A 19,250-nucleotide genomic window follows, 5' to 3' on the forward strand; every position below is an offset into this window, starting at 1 on the left:
ATTTGGGCAAAATGTCGAGGCTGTTTCTGATTGTCAAGCTATTTTCTCATCGTAATGTGGCGTTCTGGCGCATAGTATGTATGAAACACAGAGGTCTGGCGTGTGCGTTCTATTTTATTTTAGACAAGACTTGACGGCTATTTGACAAAACTTCATGGCTTTGTATTCGACTTAAGTATACTATTGCCTCGGTTTTTCGTAAACAACACGAACAAAACATCGCGAAAATTCAATGCAGTGGGTGGAAAATAGATTTTGTCGCCAGTGAAAATCGCACAGATTGAATCTCGTACGGGCACTTGTGTTCCTGACTGCTACACGATGGCAGACAAGGCGGAAAGTGAACACAGTGATAGTAGCGAAAGCAGTAGTAGCTCGTCTGAGAGCGCCGGTGGGAGTTCTGAAGGAGAGGAGGAGGTGATGGAGCCAGTGACCATCCTGGGTCATACCCTTGAGTTGCCGCAAGAGCTTTGTGAGGACTACGGAGTCTTCAAAGAATTTTTTTCGATGAAGACTTGGGATTCACTAAGTGATGAACACAAGGAGCACTTGAAACAATTTCTTCCATCATTTCCTGAAAATGACGATGAGGAAAAAGAGAAAACAGTCAAAATGCTGTTTAACTTTGAACCTTTTCATTTTACTTCCCCTTTAGATGATTTCTTTAGTAACCTGAGGCAAGGAAACTACAGACCAGATATTGCTAAAATGCGAAAGTTTTTGATGAAAGCAAGAGCTAAACAGCAGAAGCATAAGGTAGTAAATATGTGTTGACATGCATTTGGAGTTGAGTATAGAACATAGGGAGTATGTATTTACAGTAACATTTATTTACAGATTAAGGCCTACTATGCCAAATTATTGCCAGAAGTATTGCTCTCTCGTGAGCGTTTGTTGGCTGCAGCTAAAGCTGCCCCGCCAGGGCCTGTTCCAGCGCTGCAGCTGCTGCCTCCTAAACCATCCTCTAAAAGCAACTACAAGCCCCTCTACATGCGAGCTAGACAGAGATATTTTGAAGAGTTGTCTGCCATTCGGAGTGAAGTTGGTGGTGAAGAATCTGAGGATGATAATTATCCTGAAGGGCCACCTGAACAGTATATTAGGAAAAGGAGACATTTGGCAGCTGGTCAGGTATCTGAAACCTTTATATTAAGAAATATTTTAAGCTTAATAATTAAGACACAGTATTTTTATGTGATGTCTCTTCTGGTTTACAGAGCTCTTCAGTTGATGGTAGTATATCTGGTACTCTAGGTGCAATAGATGCTTCCAACCCTACATCACTAGAGTGTCTTAAGAATGTTCTTGCAGCTCATAGGTCTCGAAGGCAGTTTAGAGAGGTAAGGTGTGAACGGAAATTAATTTATTTGGTCAGGAGTTATAGATATAAGGTTAAGTTGACATTTCATGTTTTAGAACCACCCTGAATTAAGTACAACTGGGATAACTTTGGATGATATAAAGCAGAGGGTAGCACTTGTGAATGGTGCAAAGAAACTTATGTTTGGAGGGGCAAAGAATGATGCTCCAGTACAAAAGAAGAGGGGTCCAAAGAAAGACCCTAGTCAGAAACAACTGAAACAGGCTGAAGCTAAAGGTGGTAAGAAAAAAGAGGAACCAGAGACTGTTGAAAACAAACCTCTTTTACCAAACATTAAGATCAAATGTGAACAAGAAGAATCGGACTCTGAGAGTTCTTCGTTTGTTGATCCGGTTGCTAGTCCCAAGGGAAAGAGACCATTTGATCAAGTAGAAATCAAACAAGAAATTGTTGACAATAAATATCCTGTACCTAAGTAAGTACTTTATACTTTCTTATAAGCTGCACCATGTTTTTCAGAGTTATCATTTTAATCTTATCATAATAATGGTATTCTACTGTTAGGTTTTGTTTCATGTATCTTGAATAATGGTCTCAAAAGTGAATTATTCTATACAATGTTGGTTTAATATAAAAAAAAAAATAGTCTATCTAACCTCTCAAAATTTCCATCTTTATAAAACAAAATGTTTGCCATTACATTTCCAGCATTAACTACAATGAGCCCAATTTAGAGAGTATGATAAAACAAGAGCCACCAGACTTACCAATGCAAAACTCAAGAGGAGTACAACCTGTACCTATCAAATTGGAGGACTTAGATGGAATTGGTAAGATTTTTTGTGTAATTTTGAAGCTGTGCATTCAAAGAAGTTTTAGGGCTCACCACTGAAGTTTAAGTTTTTTAATTTTGGTTTTGTCTTAAATTCTTTTTTGATTATTGAACTTTCTATAACAGATTGTGGTTTTTAATTATTTTTACATGTTTTTTAAATTTCAGTTTTTTTGTGCTATATGATTGTAGGAGAGATAGGAAAAAGGGCTACAATGAAATGAAACTTTATAGAGATTCAAGTTCCCAATTTATTTATTTCTTTTTGTTTCTGTATGTTTGTTATGTTATGTCCCACTGCTGTGCACAAGTGTCCCCTCAATCAACCGAACTGGTATTTAGCATACTCTGCCAGTCTGCTTCACTCCGACTTGGCTTAACAGCTCCTAAGAAAGCAACTCATGAAACCCAATACAACATGATAGATATGATGGCGTTACCAGTGGAGATAGCGGACGACACGGGCGACGTGATGCAGGTGGACTCCAACGACGCGGACGAGCTGCTGGACCCGGACGAGGCCCTCACGGAGACCACGCACGCCAGCTTCCTGTCGCTGGTGCGCGCGCTGTTCCCGGCCCGCGCCGCGCACCGCGCCTCCAAGCACCACCTGCACGCCCGCTGCGCCGCCGTCATGCGCAGCCCCATCGCCCCTCTCAATACCTGGTATAACTGTAAGTACTTTGTGTTATTTGCTTGACCAATTTTTTGTCTAAGAGATAGGTCAAAAATTGTGGGATATAGAAATAACACAGGATATATTTTACTCCTTTTATTTTACACACTCCTTTTTTTTTTTTAACAAAATCCTGTCACCCGACCGACGTCGCACCAAAGACTCCCTCTTTTACTTCTTAAAACTGCCTTACGTCCCATTCATTAACCATCCTCCTTTCACACCATAGACAATCAAATTCCCATTCATTATTCTTACATAGCATTCTCACTTTCCTACAGCTGGAAGCACCTATGTAAGTGGCTTCATACTTAGGGTGTTCAAACCTCATTCAAAATTAGAAAAAGAAAACTAAGTATTGTGGTTGGTATACTGATATCTTCTGCAAGTTTTTTTGAGTTGAGATTTTACTTTATATTTTTGCACAACAAAAGCTAGTTTTTTTTTCAAAATCCGAAGTATAGTTAAATATGCAATAACTTGGACAGGCAAATATTTATCTTGAGTTATTTTAATTTAAAGAGATACATAAATAATGAAGAGGAGTATTAAAAGGGTATTTTTCATGTGCTTAATGATTTTTTACTAGATTGATCAGTATTTCCGTGTCATTTTTTAACTTATTCCCTTCAATGATCATCTTTCCTACAGTATCGGATGATTGGTGCGCGGAGCTTGACTCTGCTCTAAGCTTCCTAGCTGGCGAGCGAGGGCCACATCCCGATGACTTTGTACCTTACCTGCAGTTCATGCCTGAATCTCAGGTAAGAGAAAGAAACCTATCTACAAAAGTATCCTACAATATGCCTTATGGCATAATGCAAAACAGAAAAAAGCGGTAGGAAAGGTAGTGCAACACTTTCTGTTTGGGAACTATTTATTATTAATTATTGGTAAGCTTATATTAAAAACATTGGTTCGTAATAAAAGCATATCGCAGTAATATGCAGAATCGGTATGGCAGATGAGGAAAGAAAGAGAGAATTTAGAATTGTATTATGGTTTGAATTGAGAATGAACTGCAAATTTTAATCAGCCAGGTATGATGAAGGGAAGACCAATAAGATTGACACCGTTAGGGAGATTTCGCACTACATCTGATTCTTATCCGATCCGTCGGAGAATAAGGGATAGTAGAAAATGACTTAGAAATATCGGATGACGGGTGTAATAGGTAAGCTACTATACAAATAGTTCTAAGTGTCGGATTCATTCGGATAAGAACTCATCTCTCATCTCTTTGAACTCGGATCGAATAAGAACCGGAGTAGTACGAAAACACCCTAACACACTTATATTTGGTGAACGGAAATTAACATTGGAAGCAGCCTCTTCATACTCGCTGCAGTTGATTATTGACGTCAAAACTTACTCAAAACAAAACACACCCTCAGTAGCAAAATGATCGTTTAATAAAAAAAACACTTTTGATTTTATATCGCTTCTTATTTGTCTGTAATTAGCCAATTACGCCGTTTTGTAAATAGTAAACTGTCATACTGGTAAGTGACAAAAGGCGCGTGCTGATTTATACCTTTATACCACAGCAATACAGGCCGTGACTAAATAGGTATGTATGACGGTATGAGTTTGAGGCCCCGCCCCCCGCGGTACGATTTTCGTTGCGTCATTTTTGAGCCACAAGAATGTTTCCATATTTATTTCTGTTCACCGCCTTTATTATCATGTTGTTCAGCATGTTATTCCGTCGTCAGGTGTACCAGTGGATAGGCGCGGGCCGCGACTGCGACGCCCTGCTAGGCCGCCTGTGCGAGCGCTGGCTGCACGCGGCCGAGCCGCCGCCGCCGCCCGCGGAGCCTCCGCCCCCCAAGTTAGTACTCTCTTCTATCGTATGGGTTGTGAGTACTAGGACTATGTGACTTTCTAAAATACACTTGTGTTGAGAAGAAAAAGCGGTTGTAAATGCGTGGACCGAATCCATCGTGTATAGTCAGTATTCCGAGTAGAATAATTCTTGCTGTTTTGCTGAACAGCATTAATTTTTACTGGTATTATCTCACGGAAATCGGCATGATCTCCGTAAGCACATACAGGCAATGGCCAACTGTTACTGCAGTGGGTATCAATCCAATCACACGACAGTTCATCATGATTATTGTCTGGATACAATTAGCAATCTTCTGGTCTCTCTCCATCTCCATCGCATTATTCCCACATGCTGGTGGGGTCAACTTTTCGCGTCTTTTCTTTCCCCTTAGCTCTGTCTGACGTGTCGTGTGCGGAAACTGCAGTAACTCAGGTCTTTTTGTTTGTGTCCGTGTCCATCTCGTTCTTGGTGTTCCTCGTCTTCTGGACCTGGGCATATTCAGATGAATTACCGTGTTCCTAATGTCTCATGTATCCAAACCACCGCAGCCGTTTCTTGAAGTTTGTCGCGATGCGTTTGCGATGTCGCGTACGCCAAGACTTCCACGAACGTATTCATAGCTATGTCTAAAACCCAAATATGTGTTTCGATGGTAAGTACGCAGCATATGAATGGTGAATTAACAATGTTTTGTATGGCAGATATCCAACGTCATGGGTGGTGCGGACGCCGACGAACGCAGAGATAGCGGAATTCCGCGCGCAGGAGAGAAAGCGGTTCGCTTCTGCTGCCAAGCCGTTCACTTACGTTCAGTTCGGGTATGTTACATTAATATGTTATTTCAATCAAATACACGTCGTTAAAAAGCCTTGCATAAGTATTTAATCATACATACATACATAACCAATCTGTGTGCTTTCGGGCAAAGGCCTATAAATAAATAAAACTAAACATACATAAACAGCCTATATACGTCCCACTCCTGGGCTCAGGCCTCCCCTCAATCAACTGGAGGGGGTATGGAGCATACTCCACCAGTTTGCTCCACACACACACATTATGCACATTTAATCATACTTTTTTTAAAGAAAATCATTTTCAACATGAGCCTGGTTGCTGTAATCATATGGTTCACTGGCTTGCTTCTCAAACGAGGAGCACTGGTTCGAACCTCGGTATCGGACCTGCACCAACGAGTAATTAATTTATCTTATGTGCAGTTTTCACTAACACAGTTGGTTCGACCGTTATAGACGGCAATACGGCTCACTATGTAGCACGTTGGTGTAACAGATTCAGCTCGGTGGGAAGTGTGTACTTAGTTCTTCTTGCTATGTATATACGATAAGCTGCAAAAGTCCAATCAGTTTCTTGTAAAGTAATAAATTAATTGGTTGCACTTAAGACCTCCTGGTTACACGTCGTTTCTGTAATAGACCAAAAACACCTACAAAAACATAATTTTTATAAATATGAACCATTAGTTGTCATAATTATACCACTGTTAATAAATAATTCGTTGGGTTCAGTGACTGCACTTATGCTCTTTGATTGTCTCTGACTACCCTAATTGGGATTAGGTCGTGAGTCTATGTATGTTATATTATGCCTTTTGCAATTTGTATGCGTTTTATACGAATTTACATCGCACGTAAAGGTACGTATGACTTTTAATTTTATTTATAAACAAAATTACATACATTATACACTTTAATACTATCGCCAAACTACAACCGTAGTTTGTTGACTCGTCTCCAGGTTCAGACCCCCGACCATAGAGTAAACAACTCACACGTGTCTTTATTTCTTTCATGCTCGCAGGTACCGTTCCGTAGTGGGCCCCCTAGCCCGCACGTCAGGCGCGGGCGGCGCAGGCGCGGCCTTACTGCTGACGTCACGTCCGCGTCACGCCAGCTTCCCCGCACTACTGCGAGACGCTGTAGCGCGCTTGCCCAACGGAGAGGGCACGCGCCATGACGTCGTCACGCTCATGAAGTATGGGAACAAATACATAATTGTTCGTCAATACTCTTCCTGGGTTCGATTCCCGGTGGAAGTGGAGTCACGTGTCAAAAATGACTTATTCTATTCTATAATATCAGTAGTTAACTTACAGCCATTTTGTTACATTTTGATATTTTGATGGAAGTGTTGAGTTCATCATATCCATCAGCCCGTGAGTATTGACATTAAAATAAAACGGCCTCTGCGGTCCAATGCTTGAGCGTTGGGCTCACGATTCCGAGGTCCCAGGTTCGAATCCCGATGGGGACATATAACAAAAATCACTTTGTGATCCCTAGTTTGGTTAGGACATTACAGAATGATCGCCCGATTGTCCGAAAGTAAGATGATCCGTACTCCGGATTACTATTTACTGATGTAAGTAGTCGTTACATTAGCCATGTCAGGGGCCTATGGCGGCTCTAATATTAACTGACACCAGAGTTGATGAAGTCGATAATCCATCTAACAATCCACACGATAAAAGAAGATTAAAATAAATACTTTTTTGTCCAGGATGTCTCAGTGGATAGCGCCGTGCACAGACCAGTCGATGCTAAGCGCCGTATCGTCGGGTTTGGACCGTATGCACTCCGCTAAACGAGACCCCATCGTCAAATACGACCAGAGAACCGCTATATGGACCTACTTACATCGACATAGGTAAGTGTCATTATTTAAAAACAAAAAAATCACCATCCTTTGGCCTTTAACCTCGTAAGGCCGAGATTTCCAGACATAATAGTTAAACAATGTGGTTTGGATTTTAAAAAAACATTCGGTCTTCCGACTTTAACAATATTTTGCTGGTTTGAAGGTTCATTTAGAAAGTTTTATGATATTTAGTGTCTGTGGTTGTTCAGAAATATTGGCAAATTGATAAGTATATGAGCGGTCACACATTTGTACGCGTTTTCGTGCGAATTCGACCCGAACCTTCGAAGTGCTATGGAAACGCATACACTGGGTGCGCATTGATCGTTGAAGATGCGTATTCATATGTTTACGTTCGATGTAAATCCATACGAAACATGCGCGATCGTTTCAGAGCGGACCGTACGCAACGTAGGACTTTGCGAATGATTATTTTATTACGTCCGGCAGGAATTTGCCTATCAAAACTAATATAGCTACCTATATTAGTTGTGATATGTAATATGCCTTTCTGCTGTCGTCACGTCCACGTCAGGCAAGCTTCACCGCGCGTTTTTTTTTTTTAATTCTAACGTAGCATCACTCTTGTATCCCCGAAAGTGTAGGTAGAGGTGTATAGTATATAACCTACTCCTCGCCAACTATGTTTAAGTCCCATGTATACTTTTTCGCGAGCTTATTGCCATTAACCGATCACAAATTCCATCTATCGATATCAATTATCTATGACCCAAACATGAACTCATAAAGTCGAATTCATTGGTTTAGAGTCCGAGCCTAAAGCACCGAGGATTCTGTTGGCAACCCCAACATTAAATTTTTATTTTCATTACTGTGACAACATTTTTGTCTCTTCACTTCCGTTCTTGCTCTCCATTTAACTACTGTAATGTAAACATACTTTTTGTACGAATTTTAATTAAATTCAGTGAGTTTTGCAATTCTCTGGACGTTTTCATCTCAGCCTTAGCCTCAGATAACCAGCCCTCACAGCCATTAGGAATCTTACACCCCATTCCTAACAGATTCCGACGGAGATCGAAAATTCTGTATGAATAAAAGCAACCGTGTATGTTTGAATCCAGGAGCGAGGAGGATTGGGTGAAGTCAGGCAGTGGTCGGGGGCGCGGCGGCCGGATGGTGACTCCGGGACTACCGCCGCCACAGCCGCTACCGCAGCCGCCGCCGCCGCCGCAGCGAGCCGTCTACCATACTCCGCCCCATGCTGTAAGTATCACAAGTTATCTGAGGCTTGTTTATTCATCATCGACTGCCTGCGCCATTTCTGTTCTGGGCAATTTTGAGTGGCTACAGCTTTGATATCCGCTTGCTTCAGGTCTTTTTGGACCGTCGTCGTTTGGCAGGTGTTTGCTGGCTTTGCTTGTTTTGTGCTTTGTATATTATGCATACTATAAACACGTCAATCCATCAGAAACGTATCAGGCCTTTTTTACCTGAGTGCCCTAGCAGTTAGGTTTTGTTAGGTCATAGAATTTCTTCGATACATTCCTGACAATTACATTACCCTACCCTACCTTTAAAAGCGACACCACTTTAGTTTCCTAATACAGTCGTGGTTTTCATGGGCTATCACTTCGAGTCGCTTCACTTAAAAGTAGTTTTCCATCTACGGACAACTAGGCTTCGGCGGGTATTTCATCCTTATTCTGAGGATATAAACATTTTGCCTCTTCCTTTTTGATACGAACAGCGAAGGATTGGAAATGCCGTCGTCTGTTTTTCCAACTCCTTGTAATCTGGGAGTCTTCAAGGCTAGAGAGAATAGGCATTTGCTAGGTAAGCGTGACCACCTAAACCAAATCGTCACTTACTATCAGGTGAGATTGTGGTGAAACGCGAGCCTATATTATTAAAAAATAAAAAAGTAGTCTGTACTCACCAAAAAAAAACTAAGGATAATCAAATCACACAACGAACAAACGAACTAGATTACATAAAACTTACAAATTCGCTGCATATTTGATTATATTCCTCAGCAGATGGAAATGGAAGTGGCAAGCATTGAGGAGGTGGTGGACAACGGTTCGGACACGGACGTGGATGTAGACGACAGCTCAGCCCCGGCCTCCGCCCCGCGGCTCTCCTCCGCACAGCTGCTCATGCAACAAGCCCAGGCGCAACCAACCCCCCCGCCCGCCAAACACAAGAGCAAACTCGTCGCGGTCTCCCCCAAACCCAAACCGACCAAACCGGAACCCAAACCACCCCCAATAACCCAACCTAAACCAGTAACACAACCGCCGAAACCAGCACTCCCTGGCCCTTCGAAATCAAACCTAATCGCCGCTCCTAAACCCTCGACGTCTGCTAAACAAGCTCCTCCTCAAAAACCGATAATATCCATGAGTTTAGCATCACTATCGCCGAAGCAGAGTCATCTAGTAGCGAAGCAAGCTAGCTTGATGGCGCAGTCGGCGAAACAGGCGAATGTCATGGCTCAACTGACGAAACAAGTGGTCGCTAAACAGGCAAACGTGATTCAGTCTAAACAAGTAAATGTAGTCAAACAGACGGCTCAATCGCCTAAACAAACTGCGATTAAACCCCCAGTGGTTCAGCAGCCGAAGCATGCGTTGCCAGTGAAGGCTACCACTCCAAGCCAAGTTCTGAGACAGGAAACTCCGAAACAGGTCCAAGCACTCAAAGCGCCGCCACCGATTGTCGCAGCGCCGCAGAAATCACCTTTGATCAAACAGAGACCTTTGCAGAAGCAAGTCGAAACTGTAGCTCCGGTTAGTATACATTTTATTTTATTGTAAGTTCCGAGTAATAACCAAAAGACACAACTTATTGTGACAATATTGACACCAGAAGATGTTAACAGTATTCTATTTGTCAGGTGTCTGCACCGAGTATCCTCGCTCCACAAGCGGTACTGACGCCAAGTGTGATGGCATCAGTGGCTACGGTAGCGCCACCTAATCCAGCTAAGGTAATTATCGCTGGTAGCTTTTTTGTTATGATATGCCGGAAAAATGACACGTACTACGTTGAAATAACGCTTACTTTAAAAAAATAATGAGGATTTATTCCACAGTTAGTGCAAGGTACGAGATCTCTGCTGATCAGAGCGCCCCCAGCTCAAACCACTGTAACAGCTGCTGTGTCTACTCCAACATCGCAGGTATATGTTGTTACCTCATAATATATTATGTTGTGATTCGCTTTAGACTCTTTAAAATGTCTTTAAGTGCTAGCAATTTCATTTTTTTTTAATATGCAGGTGACTCCAACACAACGGAGAGGTATCGTGAGGGTACTCAGTCCGGCGACACCTTCCGGGGGAAAATCCCTTATATCACCGCGTGCATTGATGCAACAAGGTTTGTTTTGTGTGGATGGCGTATACGGACTGTCTTCTCCGACTTGGATAAATTACTTACATGAGCGATGATTTTCTTCTAGGTGCTGCAGCTGCAAAGAAACGGTCGCTCCCACAGGAGGCCACTTCTGTTACTACTGTTGCACAAGTAAGAAATATTCGTAAAGTCTCACTTTTATTCGCCTGCATTTTGTTTCCATTTGACGTGACTTTATACGTACGTGTTTATTTCCAGAGTGCAGCTAGCGTGACGACGGTAGTGAGCAGCGTGCCCACGGCGGTGTCGTCGTCGCTGTCCACCCGCACGGTGCAGCTGGCGGGCGGCCGCACCGTGCAGCTGGCAGCGGCGCCGCACGCCGGGGCCCTCCCCGCCTCACACGTGCAGCTGGCCGGACACACGCTGCAACTATCCTCGCTACAGCTACCGACCCACAGCGTCCGCCTCCCCAGCGGCCAAACCGTCCAACTCGCCTCCCCCCAAACCATCCGCGCCGTCTCCACCGCTACCGTCAAAACCTCCAGCCCCCGCACCCAACCCTCCTCCCCGACCGTCAAACCGACCCAAACCTCCGTTCAAATACCAATATCCTCCGTCCAACTCGCCGGACAAACCGTGCAGATCGGCGGTCAAACCGTGCAACTAGCCGGGCAAAGCGTCCAACTTACCGGGCACACGGTGAAATTGCCGAGCGGTCAAAGCGTTCAAGTCGCGAGTCAAAGCGTGCAGTTGCCGAGCGGGCAAACTGTGCAATTAGCCGGCGGAAGCGTTCAGACCGTTCAATTGGGACAGAATGTTTTAACAAACCAAGTCGCGAGTGGGGTTCAGCTGTCCGGACAAACGGTCCAACTGGCTGGAGGTCAGACCGTGCAGCTACCCAGCGGTCAGACTGTGCAGCTGCCGAGCGGTCAGACCCTGCAGCTGTCTGGCACTCACGCGGTGCAGCTGGCGGGCGCGCAGGCGGCGCAGCTGGCCGCGCAGCAGCGGGCGGCGCAGCTCGCGCGCAGCCAGCAGCCGTCCACTGACAAGGCCGCGCAACCTATCGTCGCGAAACTGCTTACTAATGCACAGGTAAGCTGTTTTACTGAACATTTCAGTAGAGACACTTTTTTGTATACTTTTGTTTTAATATAACATGTTTGGGTATGTGGAGGACTAGCTAGTTCCGCCCGTAAAACATAGATAGCGCTTATCAATGCCCTATAACGCGCTAACGAAGTTTCACAGCGCGATGCATATGTCGTGAATTGACTAGTCATGGTCAAGCCGAAATCCAGAGATCCGTATGACTCGTTTTGGTTTCGGTCATTCAGAAACTATTCTTTTGGAAGTGGTCTACTAGTAAATTTTTTAATAGGCCTAAATATCATATCTCTTAAACGGCAAATATTCACCGAACATACATATATGGGGTGATTCGACTGCTCTGTCTTTGGACTTTGGCTTGAAAGACCGATTTGATATTATTTGTTAAAATTTACCATCTAGTTGGTTCCATGTCCATTATTTTCCTAATGATGTTTCCCTTAGGGTCAGATGATATCGCTGGAGGGCGGCGGCGGCGGTCGCGCGCTGCAGGTGTCGGGGGTCCGCGTGGTGGGCCCGGCGAGGCCGCGGCCGTTGTTACTAGCGGCCGGCAAGCCGCTGCACAACGTCATACTGCAGGTATTACACCATTATTTATTGTTCTTCTGAATTACTTAACTCTGTCTCTAAAGTGCTCAAGCCGCGAGTTAAAGCGTGCAGTTGCCGAGCGGGCAAACTGTGCAATTGGCCGGTGGGAGCGTTCAGACCGTTCTTCTGAATTACTTAACTTTGTCTCTAAAGCAGGCGAAAAAATCCCTAATATTTTGGTCTATATCCATTTTACATCTACGATTTTGATTTGTTGATTATGATAACTCCTGTCAATGGAGTTGATAAGTGTCGAACAATATATTTATGTTTTTCATTTTTGTTCTAAAATAGACATGGATTAATGTGAAAACAGAATGGAAATTCGTTACGTTTTTTTTTATACAATCATCTGAAAACATGGATGTAGAAAGAAATGGCAATAGGAACGCGTGACGTCACATGTTCCTAGTATCATTCAAATGTACTACACTCCCATCTGAGTTATTTAAGAGCTATTTCTGAGTGGTGGAGACCAGCTAGGTGTCCCAAAACACAGGTCCTTCCTAGTTTGGGTTCCTGCCTTACTCATAAGTCCGTACATACACAATGTAAGTTAATGTAAACTGTTCTAAGAGGGGAAAATATTTTTTTTTATACAAGCTACAAACATACAACTGGCGTTTTACTAGAACGGGACGGAGGATTATTCCACCACTGACTTTCAACAGTAATATCTCTGGCGAAGGATGAGATATTGAAAAACATTTCAAATTAATCCTTAGATTGTTCACGTGGGTAGATCTATGAGAAGAAAAAGTTTCGAACATCATCGAGTTTTATAAACCTATACACCTATTTGCACTTTCCTGATGATACATTTCTTATTCTTCCAGCAAGGTGATGGTAGTACAATCCGCGTGACATCTACTGGAGGGGCAGCCACTTCACAGACCATTGTTTTAAGCAGTTTGGGTATGTGAAATATGTTTCTGCATCTACCTACTGAATTAGATGAGATGAAATGAGTGAATGAACACCCGGGCGAATCAAATAGGCATCTTACTGGTATGCAACCCATTTGACGTGTGCTGGGTAGTTGTGTTGTTTGAGAATTCTGCCTAAAATCGACTTAAACCCGATGTTCCATATTAGCCGTCCCTTTCCTTTTAGACGACTAAAAAAATTACGAACCAAGAATCAAATTAGGATCTGTCGATGTCGACGAGATTGGATCGATGATGGTAAGATGTAACTGTTTTGTCTTTGTACAGGTGGTCAAACTTCGACTACGTCCACCGCATCCCCGCCAGTACTGAAACTGCAACAGGTATAATATATATTTTTTCTTTCAAATGCTTATTCAGTGGACTTGGTGTTTCTGAACGCAGGAAATGTTTCATATAATATCATTGGAAAGGATTAGACAACATCATGTATTTACGGGACATATTTATAAATCAGCAAGTGTATTTTGGGAGCTGTGATAGCCCACTTGGTAGAATGCTTGACTCTCAATTTGAGGTCGCAGGTTTGAATCTCAGCTTAGGCGTAAAACAATGATTTTCGAATTTCTTTTTGCTTCATGTCTGGATCATAAATGATTATCACATGCTCAGCGGTGAAGGAAAACACCGTGAGACCCACATTCTCGATAAATGCATTTCGGAGATATGTGACCTAACCTATATTGGGCTGGTTTTCCCTTCGCGGGTTGGAAGGTCAGACAGATAGTCGCTTCTGTTAAAAACCGGACCTGTCAAATCTTTAGGTTAGGCAAGCGAACCCTGTGAAAACGGGATGACGTTAGGGAGATGATGAAGTGTATTTTGGGAAAATTTTACCTTGAAAACTTTGTCAGATTGCGTTCACTTCGTTCAGAAACAGCCGTGTCCAACCTAAAGAATTTGTCAATGAAACTTGTGATCGTTTAAATGTACTAGATAATTGTAATAACGTATCAATAATTACACTTTGTAGGTGAACCCATTACAACAAGTAAAACTCCCGCACGGGATAAAGTTACACCAGGTGAATTACAATGCGAGTATTGTGCATGTTTTGACAACATTATATTCGAGAGTGGTAGTATAAGGGTTAAGGCCTTTGATGCATGAAGGTTTGACTTTTAAGTCTACAGAGAATAAAAAATAATTTAAACAATGTAGCTTCAAATGTAGCGGAATAGAACATAATTTTTACTTACAATAATATTAAAACCCACGGAATGACATGACATTAATATGTCTGCCATCTCAGAGATGCACCAATTTGGGTCACTAAAGCAATCTAAGCTCAGATTAATGTTGCCACTGTCATTTTACATAATATATGGGCTTCGGGCATGTCTTACATTAATTTGGGGATGTTTTCAAATTTTTTAGTGGGTTCCCATAATGTTGAGAAATATTAAAGGAAGCATCTGTTCTATTAACATGATTTCAACTTCGGCGGCTTAAGCTTAGAGTAGATTTTGGTCTTGTGTCTTTACCTATGATATTCTTCTAATATCCACGGTCGTCAGCGGGAATTGAAAGCGGTTAGGGTATACAAGCGGTTAAGGTTATGCTACCGTTTTACAAACCAATAGGCAATCGGTACCGTAATGAGGGACTTTTCAGGCGACGTTCCCCAAAAAAAAAATAGATGGCGCTGTTCAGATTTAACGTGTGAATTACCTATTCTCGTATTTGGATCAGACGCATAGAATTATGTTGCTACGAGTACGGTCACAAGCATTAATATGTATACACTTTGGTACCATGTCACATTAACTTTTTTGATAAATTGAACTGTAAGTCTCACTAAATGTCAAATATGTTAGTGCGACAGAGTCCTAAAGTGGGTACATTATATTGCTCATGACTGTACCTATATTGCTTCTCTTTATTTTGATCAGAATTATAATGGGTGGGAGATGTGTTGTGCCTGGGTATAATAAAAAGGGTCATCATTTATACCCAAAAACAAAGGTAAAAGATGCTATGTCTGTTATCCATGAAATTAGAAGGTTTGACAAAGGCAAATCTGTACAAAGCCTGCATTTTTTTTTGGAACGTCACCTGGATAATTCCTCATTGTATAACGGTAGCGAACTTTAACCGCTTTCAAGCTGCAGTCGTCAATTCAAACAAATTTAAACTTTTTAAATATTCTCTGTTGACTTACACTGCACTATTTGAGTGAAAACAAATGGTTTGTCACAATTTACTCACATTTAACACAAGTAGTAGTTAGTATGGTTTATGAGGAGGATATCTAATTTTCAACTAACATCTTGAAGTCTGTTCTGTAATACCTGGGTATGTTAATAATTTTTGTATTGAATTCAACATTCCCAAGATGTAAATTTGCTTTTAATTATAATGTTACTAGGATATCAATAAATTAAAATTATTTACCTATTTACATCGCAACCAACCTCTATTACCTAACTCAAAGGGAACATCATGAATAGCCTAATACACGTCGCGCTCCTGGGCACAGGCCTCCCCTTTATCACTCGGAGGAGGTATTGTGCGTACTCCACCTCGCTGCTCCAGTGTGCCTTGGTGGAGGTGTTTAGGCAAGTAGCCCGGGACTTAACGTGTCTTCCCAAGCAAGGAATCATCTTACTTTTTCGGACAATCAGGTGATTCAGCCTGCAGTGTCATGGCCAAACAAAAGAGTCACAAAGTGACTGCGACAGTGTTCCCATTGGGAATCAAAGCTGGACCTCTAAATCGTGAGTCCAACGCTCCACCACTAGACCATCTTAATGAAAAACTTTCCAAAAATGCATTGTAACATCATAATCTTTTAAAAGATAAATACAGTTTTATTTAGTTTTAATGTGTGATAAATGCTTTATTATGTGGATTTAGACTTGCCCTCATATCTGCTCCACGTTAGTACCTATGGCACGCAAACACTGACATTCGTGCACGTTTTGATCAGCTTTTACACGATATTCTCGATATACACGAAAGCATATGAAGCAGATCCACAGGTCTAAAGCCGCATCATGGATATAAACCTTAACATATCGCACATCAAAATCCAATATTGTGTTTTGAGTTCTGAACTTGATCTTGTCCTTTTAAAACCCCTGTTTAACTATTGCGTCTGGAAATCTGGACCACAAGAGGATAATTATACAAAATGACGAGTAATATTCTACCAAATATTAATACCAAATAGTAAAATTAGGAGCATTATAGAAATAGTTACGCGCTTATATAAGCCTCTTTAGGCTCCCTAATATGCTATGAAATAGCTTTTTCTCGAAACTACGTTTTTTGAGTTGTTACAGCTTTTGATCATATAGAGGCTTTTAGCGACACCATAACGAATACTGACAGGGATGATTCAGCTCATGATTCTGAGTTAAATAACATCAATTGGGATTTTCCATCGCAAAAGTATGGAATTGAGAACACAAAAATATCGTGAATGTTCCGACGGAAAATTCCATTTGATATTAACTCACAATTATGAGCTGAATCATCTCCTTCAGTTTTCGGTACGGTGTCGCTAATATCCTGCATATGGTCGAAGTATTACAGTATTGGATTTCTTGTGCGATGTATCTGAACGCCAACGTGTGTACAGGCGGTGTCAAGCGCGGGTGTGACGGGCGCGGGGGGAGTGCGCGGCGTGGTTATGGAGGCGCAGCAGCTGAAGCTGGTGGGCGGCCGCCACGTGCTGGCGCGGATACTGCGGCCCGCGCAGCCGCACCAGCAACATCAACCGCCGCAGTAAAGGAACAAAAACATTTGATAACATTTCGTGGCTGACTTTCGTGGCAAACTGACTGAATGACAATGTCTTATTGACAATAGCAAAACGTGAAGGTCAGATTCGCCAAAAATTCCAAATACGTCAGTCAGCGGCGTCAGCGACGACTTGTCATTCGTCGCGACGACCATTTTCAATTGCGTCCAAATCAGACCATGAAAACCAGATAGGCAATAGGGATGTTAAAAAGACCTCCAAATTTCTTAAAGCCCCTATTTGAATGATATTTTATTTCTCAGGTAGCAAAGTCGTGTCAGTGGACTATGGCTTTTAGGTCGGTCGCACTTTGGACACGCCCCAGACACTCGATACAAAAATCTTATTGTTACCGTGTACCGCCTATTGCGTCAGTGAGGCAGTAAGTAAGATAGTCCGCGCGCTCTAAAATAAGACCCAGAGGGGGTGAGGTCGCGCCCGATACGATTTGAGTCGTGTACGGTCACGAGCATTAATATGTATACACTTTGGTACCATGTCACATTAACTTTTTTGACAAATTGAACTGTAAGTCTCACTAAATGTCAAATATGTTAGTGCGACAGAGTCCTAAAGTGGGTACATTATATTGCTCATAACTGTACTAGGTTCAAGATAAATTATGAAATTCTGTTTACTAAATAAAGACAGATCTAAAAGTAACGAAAAACATTTTCTGTTTTCGATTTAACTTATTTATGAATTTTAATCAAGAAAAACGTAATAATAAGTCCGACATTTTATCACGTTTTTTGATGACGTCTCAGTGTGCTTTTTCATACAAATTCCATAATAATTTCATGTTTTGACGTTTAGAAAATAGTAACTGATTTGACTAGTTGGAAACTAGCCTATTGATGAGGAGCGGTGAGTTACGGTTCTACACGTGGTATTATTCTTTTTCTATGCTTTAGTTACGAATTTCCATAGTACGCAAACGTACGAATACTGGTTTATGACGACAAACTCGCACCCAGTGTGCGTGCTTCCAAGGTATTTGGAAGTTTGGGGATTGTTCCTGTGCATGTAAAGTGCGGCCGATCTTAGGTTGAAACGTCGTAGTATAATTGCAAAGTGCAATAATTTAAGTAATAGTGTAAGTTAGGACGTCATGTCCTAGGACAGGTCCAAGTTCTATCAGGACTTGACAGAAAAGATGAATCAAATTGTTTGTGCTTTTTCAAAAGCTGCTGATTTCATTGGCTTTCTGAAAAAGTGAATCTCAGAGTCTTTGAATGTAAAGTAAAAAAAAATTAAAAATACTTGAATAAATTCTAAAAAAGTACTTTCTTTCTTTTTTTTCTTTCTAAAGTTGGTAGAAATGTTCGGGTGTAATAAAAAACGTTGTACAACAATGTATGGAAAAAAATATATTTAAAAGACTTTGTTTAGATGGGACTCTTAATCATATTAATGTAGAACTGTACTCTCAATATTTCTTTCAATCGTTTGTAAATTTTCTCAAAACGCAAAAGGAAAGCGTAGTAAATGACTAACAGTCCGCCTTCAAAACACAATGTTCAAATTCAATGTCGTTGCAGATTATCTATAATTATAACTTGGTATCGCCGGCGTAGGGACGCGAATATTTGCGATACCTTTAACGTACTGTAATTTTTATAAACACCTATTTTATAACTATGTCGAGAATAAGGATATTTAGTTTTACCTTAATTTAAGGTACCAAGAGGTCGCGGCTCTTATTAAGTTGAAACTGTAAAAAAGCATAAGTATTACCAGTGATGCGAATGCGAATATGAATATGCAGTTTTTACATCTGGTGCCACATATTTATGTTCCGAGCACCACGTAGTTAGCAAAGGTACGAGTGTATCGTAGCTGCAGACTTGGTTTTTGAACTATCGTTATCCATCCAAAACACAACATAAACATCACATCTTAGAGGTGTTGTTTATTTGTCTTAAAATGGTAAAACCTAAAATAATTTCCAATACCTACTATTTAGCGTATTTTTTCTGACGTTGATATCCCATGAGATTCGCGAAAGCAAATGCTAATGTCCAGAAAAGTATGAATATTCGCATCCGCGTTACATCACTAGTACATACGATAACGTTGTTTGATACACTTGTATTTCTTAAAAAAAAAAACATCACCATATTTGGTCTCCAGATACCGCACAGTATAAACATATTAAGTTGAATGTAAATACAATTTGATTAAACAACCAGCGATGAGGTATCGCACAAGCCTCCCTGTACAAAGCT

General features: G+C 41.6%; 1 protein-coding gene across 4 annotated transcripts; it reads left to right on the forward strand.

Annotated features, from left to right (window-relative positions):
- Window positions 1-19: 19 nt before the first annotated feature.
- Window positions 20-19,174, forward strand: LOC126372934 (nuclear factor related to kappa-B-binding protein). Of its 4 annotated transcripts, none has more exons than XM_050018840.1 (23): window positions 20-756; window positions 838-1,131; window positions 1,218-1,340; window positions 1,417-1,796; window positions 2,030-2,151; window positions 2,579-2,827; window positions 3,481-3,593; window positions 4,545-4,660; window positions 5,359-5,475; window positions 6,479-6,652; window positions 7,178-7,324; window positions 8,401-8,542; window positions 9,313-10,068; window positions 10,176-10,268; window positions 10,374-10,460; window positions 10,560-10,659; window positions 10,742-10,806; window positions 10,894-11,727; window positions 12,187-12,321; window positions 13,167-13,245; window positions 13,545-13,600; window positions 14,251-14,313; window positions 16,861-19,174. In XM_050018840.1, exons 1-23 carry the CDS (start codon window positions 322-324, stop codon window positions 17,008-17,010), a joined length of 4,830 nt encoding a protein of 1,609 aa, XP_049874797.1. In that variant the 5' UTR covers window positions 20-321; the 3' UTR covers window positions 17,011-19,174. The 4 variants fall into 4 exon arrangements, with proteins under 4 accessions (XP_049874797.1, XP_049874799.1, XP_049874798.1 ...); XM_050018842.1 differs by having other exon boundaries at window positions 14,251-14,301; XM_050018841.1 differs by having other exon boundaries at window positions 9,316-10,068.
- The last annotated feature ends 76 nt before the right edge of the window (window positions 19,175-19,250 follow it).

This window comes from Pectinophora gossypiella, chromosome 15, assembly GCF_024362695.1.
Source record: "Pectinophora gossypiella chromosome 15, ilPecGoss1.1, whole genome shotgun sequence".
Lineage (NCBI taxonomy): Eukaryota > Metazoa > Arthropoda > Insecta > Lepidoptera > Gelechiidae > Pectinophora > Pectinophora gossypiella.

Excerpts from the sequence above, each read along its gene's own strand:
- LOC126372934 (XM_050018840.1), top strand. The coding sequence starts at position 322 with ATGGCAGACAAGGCGGAAAGTGAACACAGTGATAGTAGCGAAAGCAGT. Across the intron at positions 757-837 it reads CTAAACAGCAGAAGCATAAG|ATTAAGGCCTACTATGCCAA; the intron begins GTAGTAAATATG and ends ATTTATTTACAG. Across the intron at positions 1,797-2,029 it reads AATAAATATCCTGTACCTAA|CATTAACTACAATGAGCCCA; the intron begins GTAAGTACTTTA and ends TTACATTTCCAG.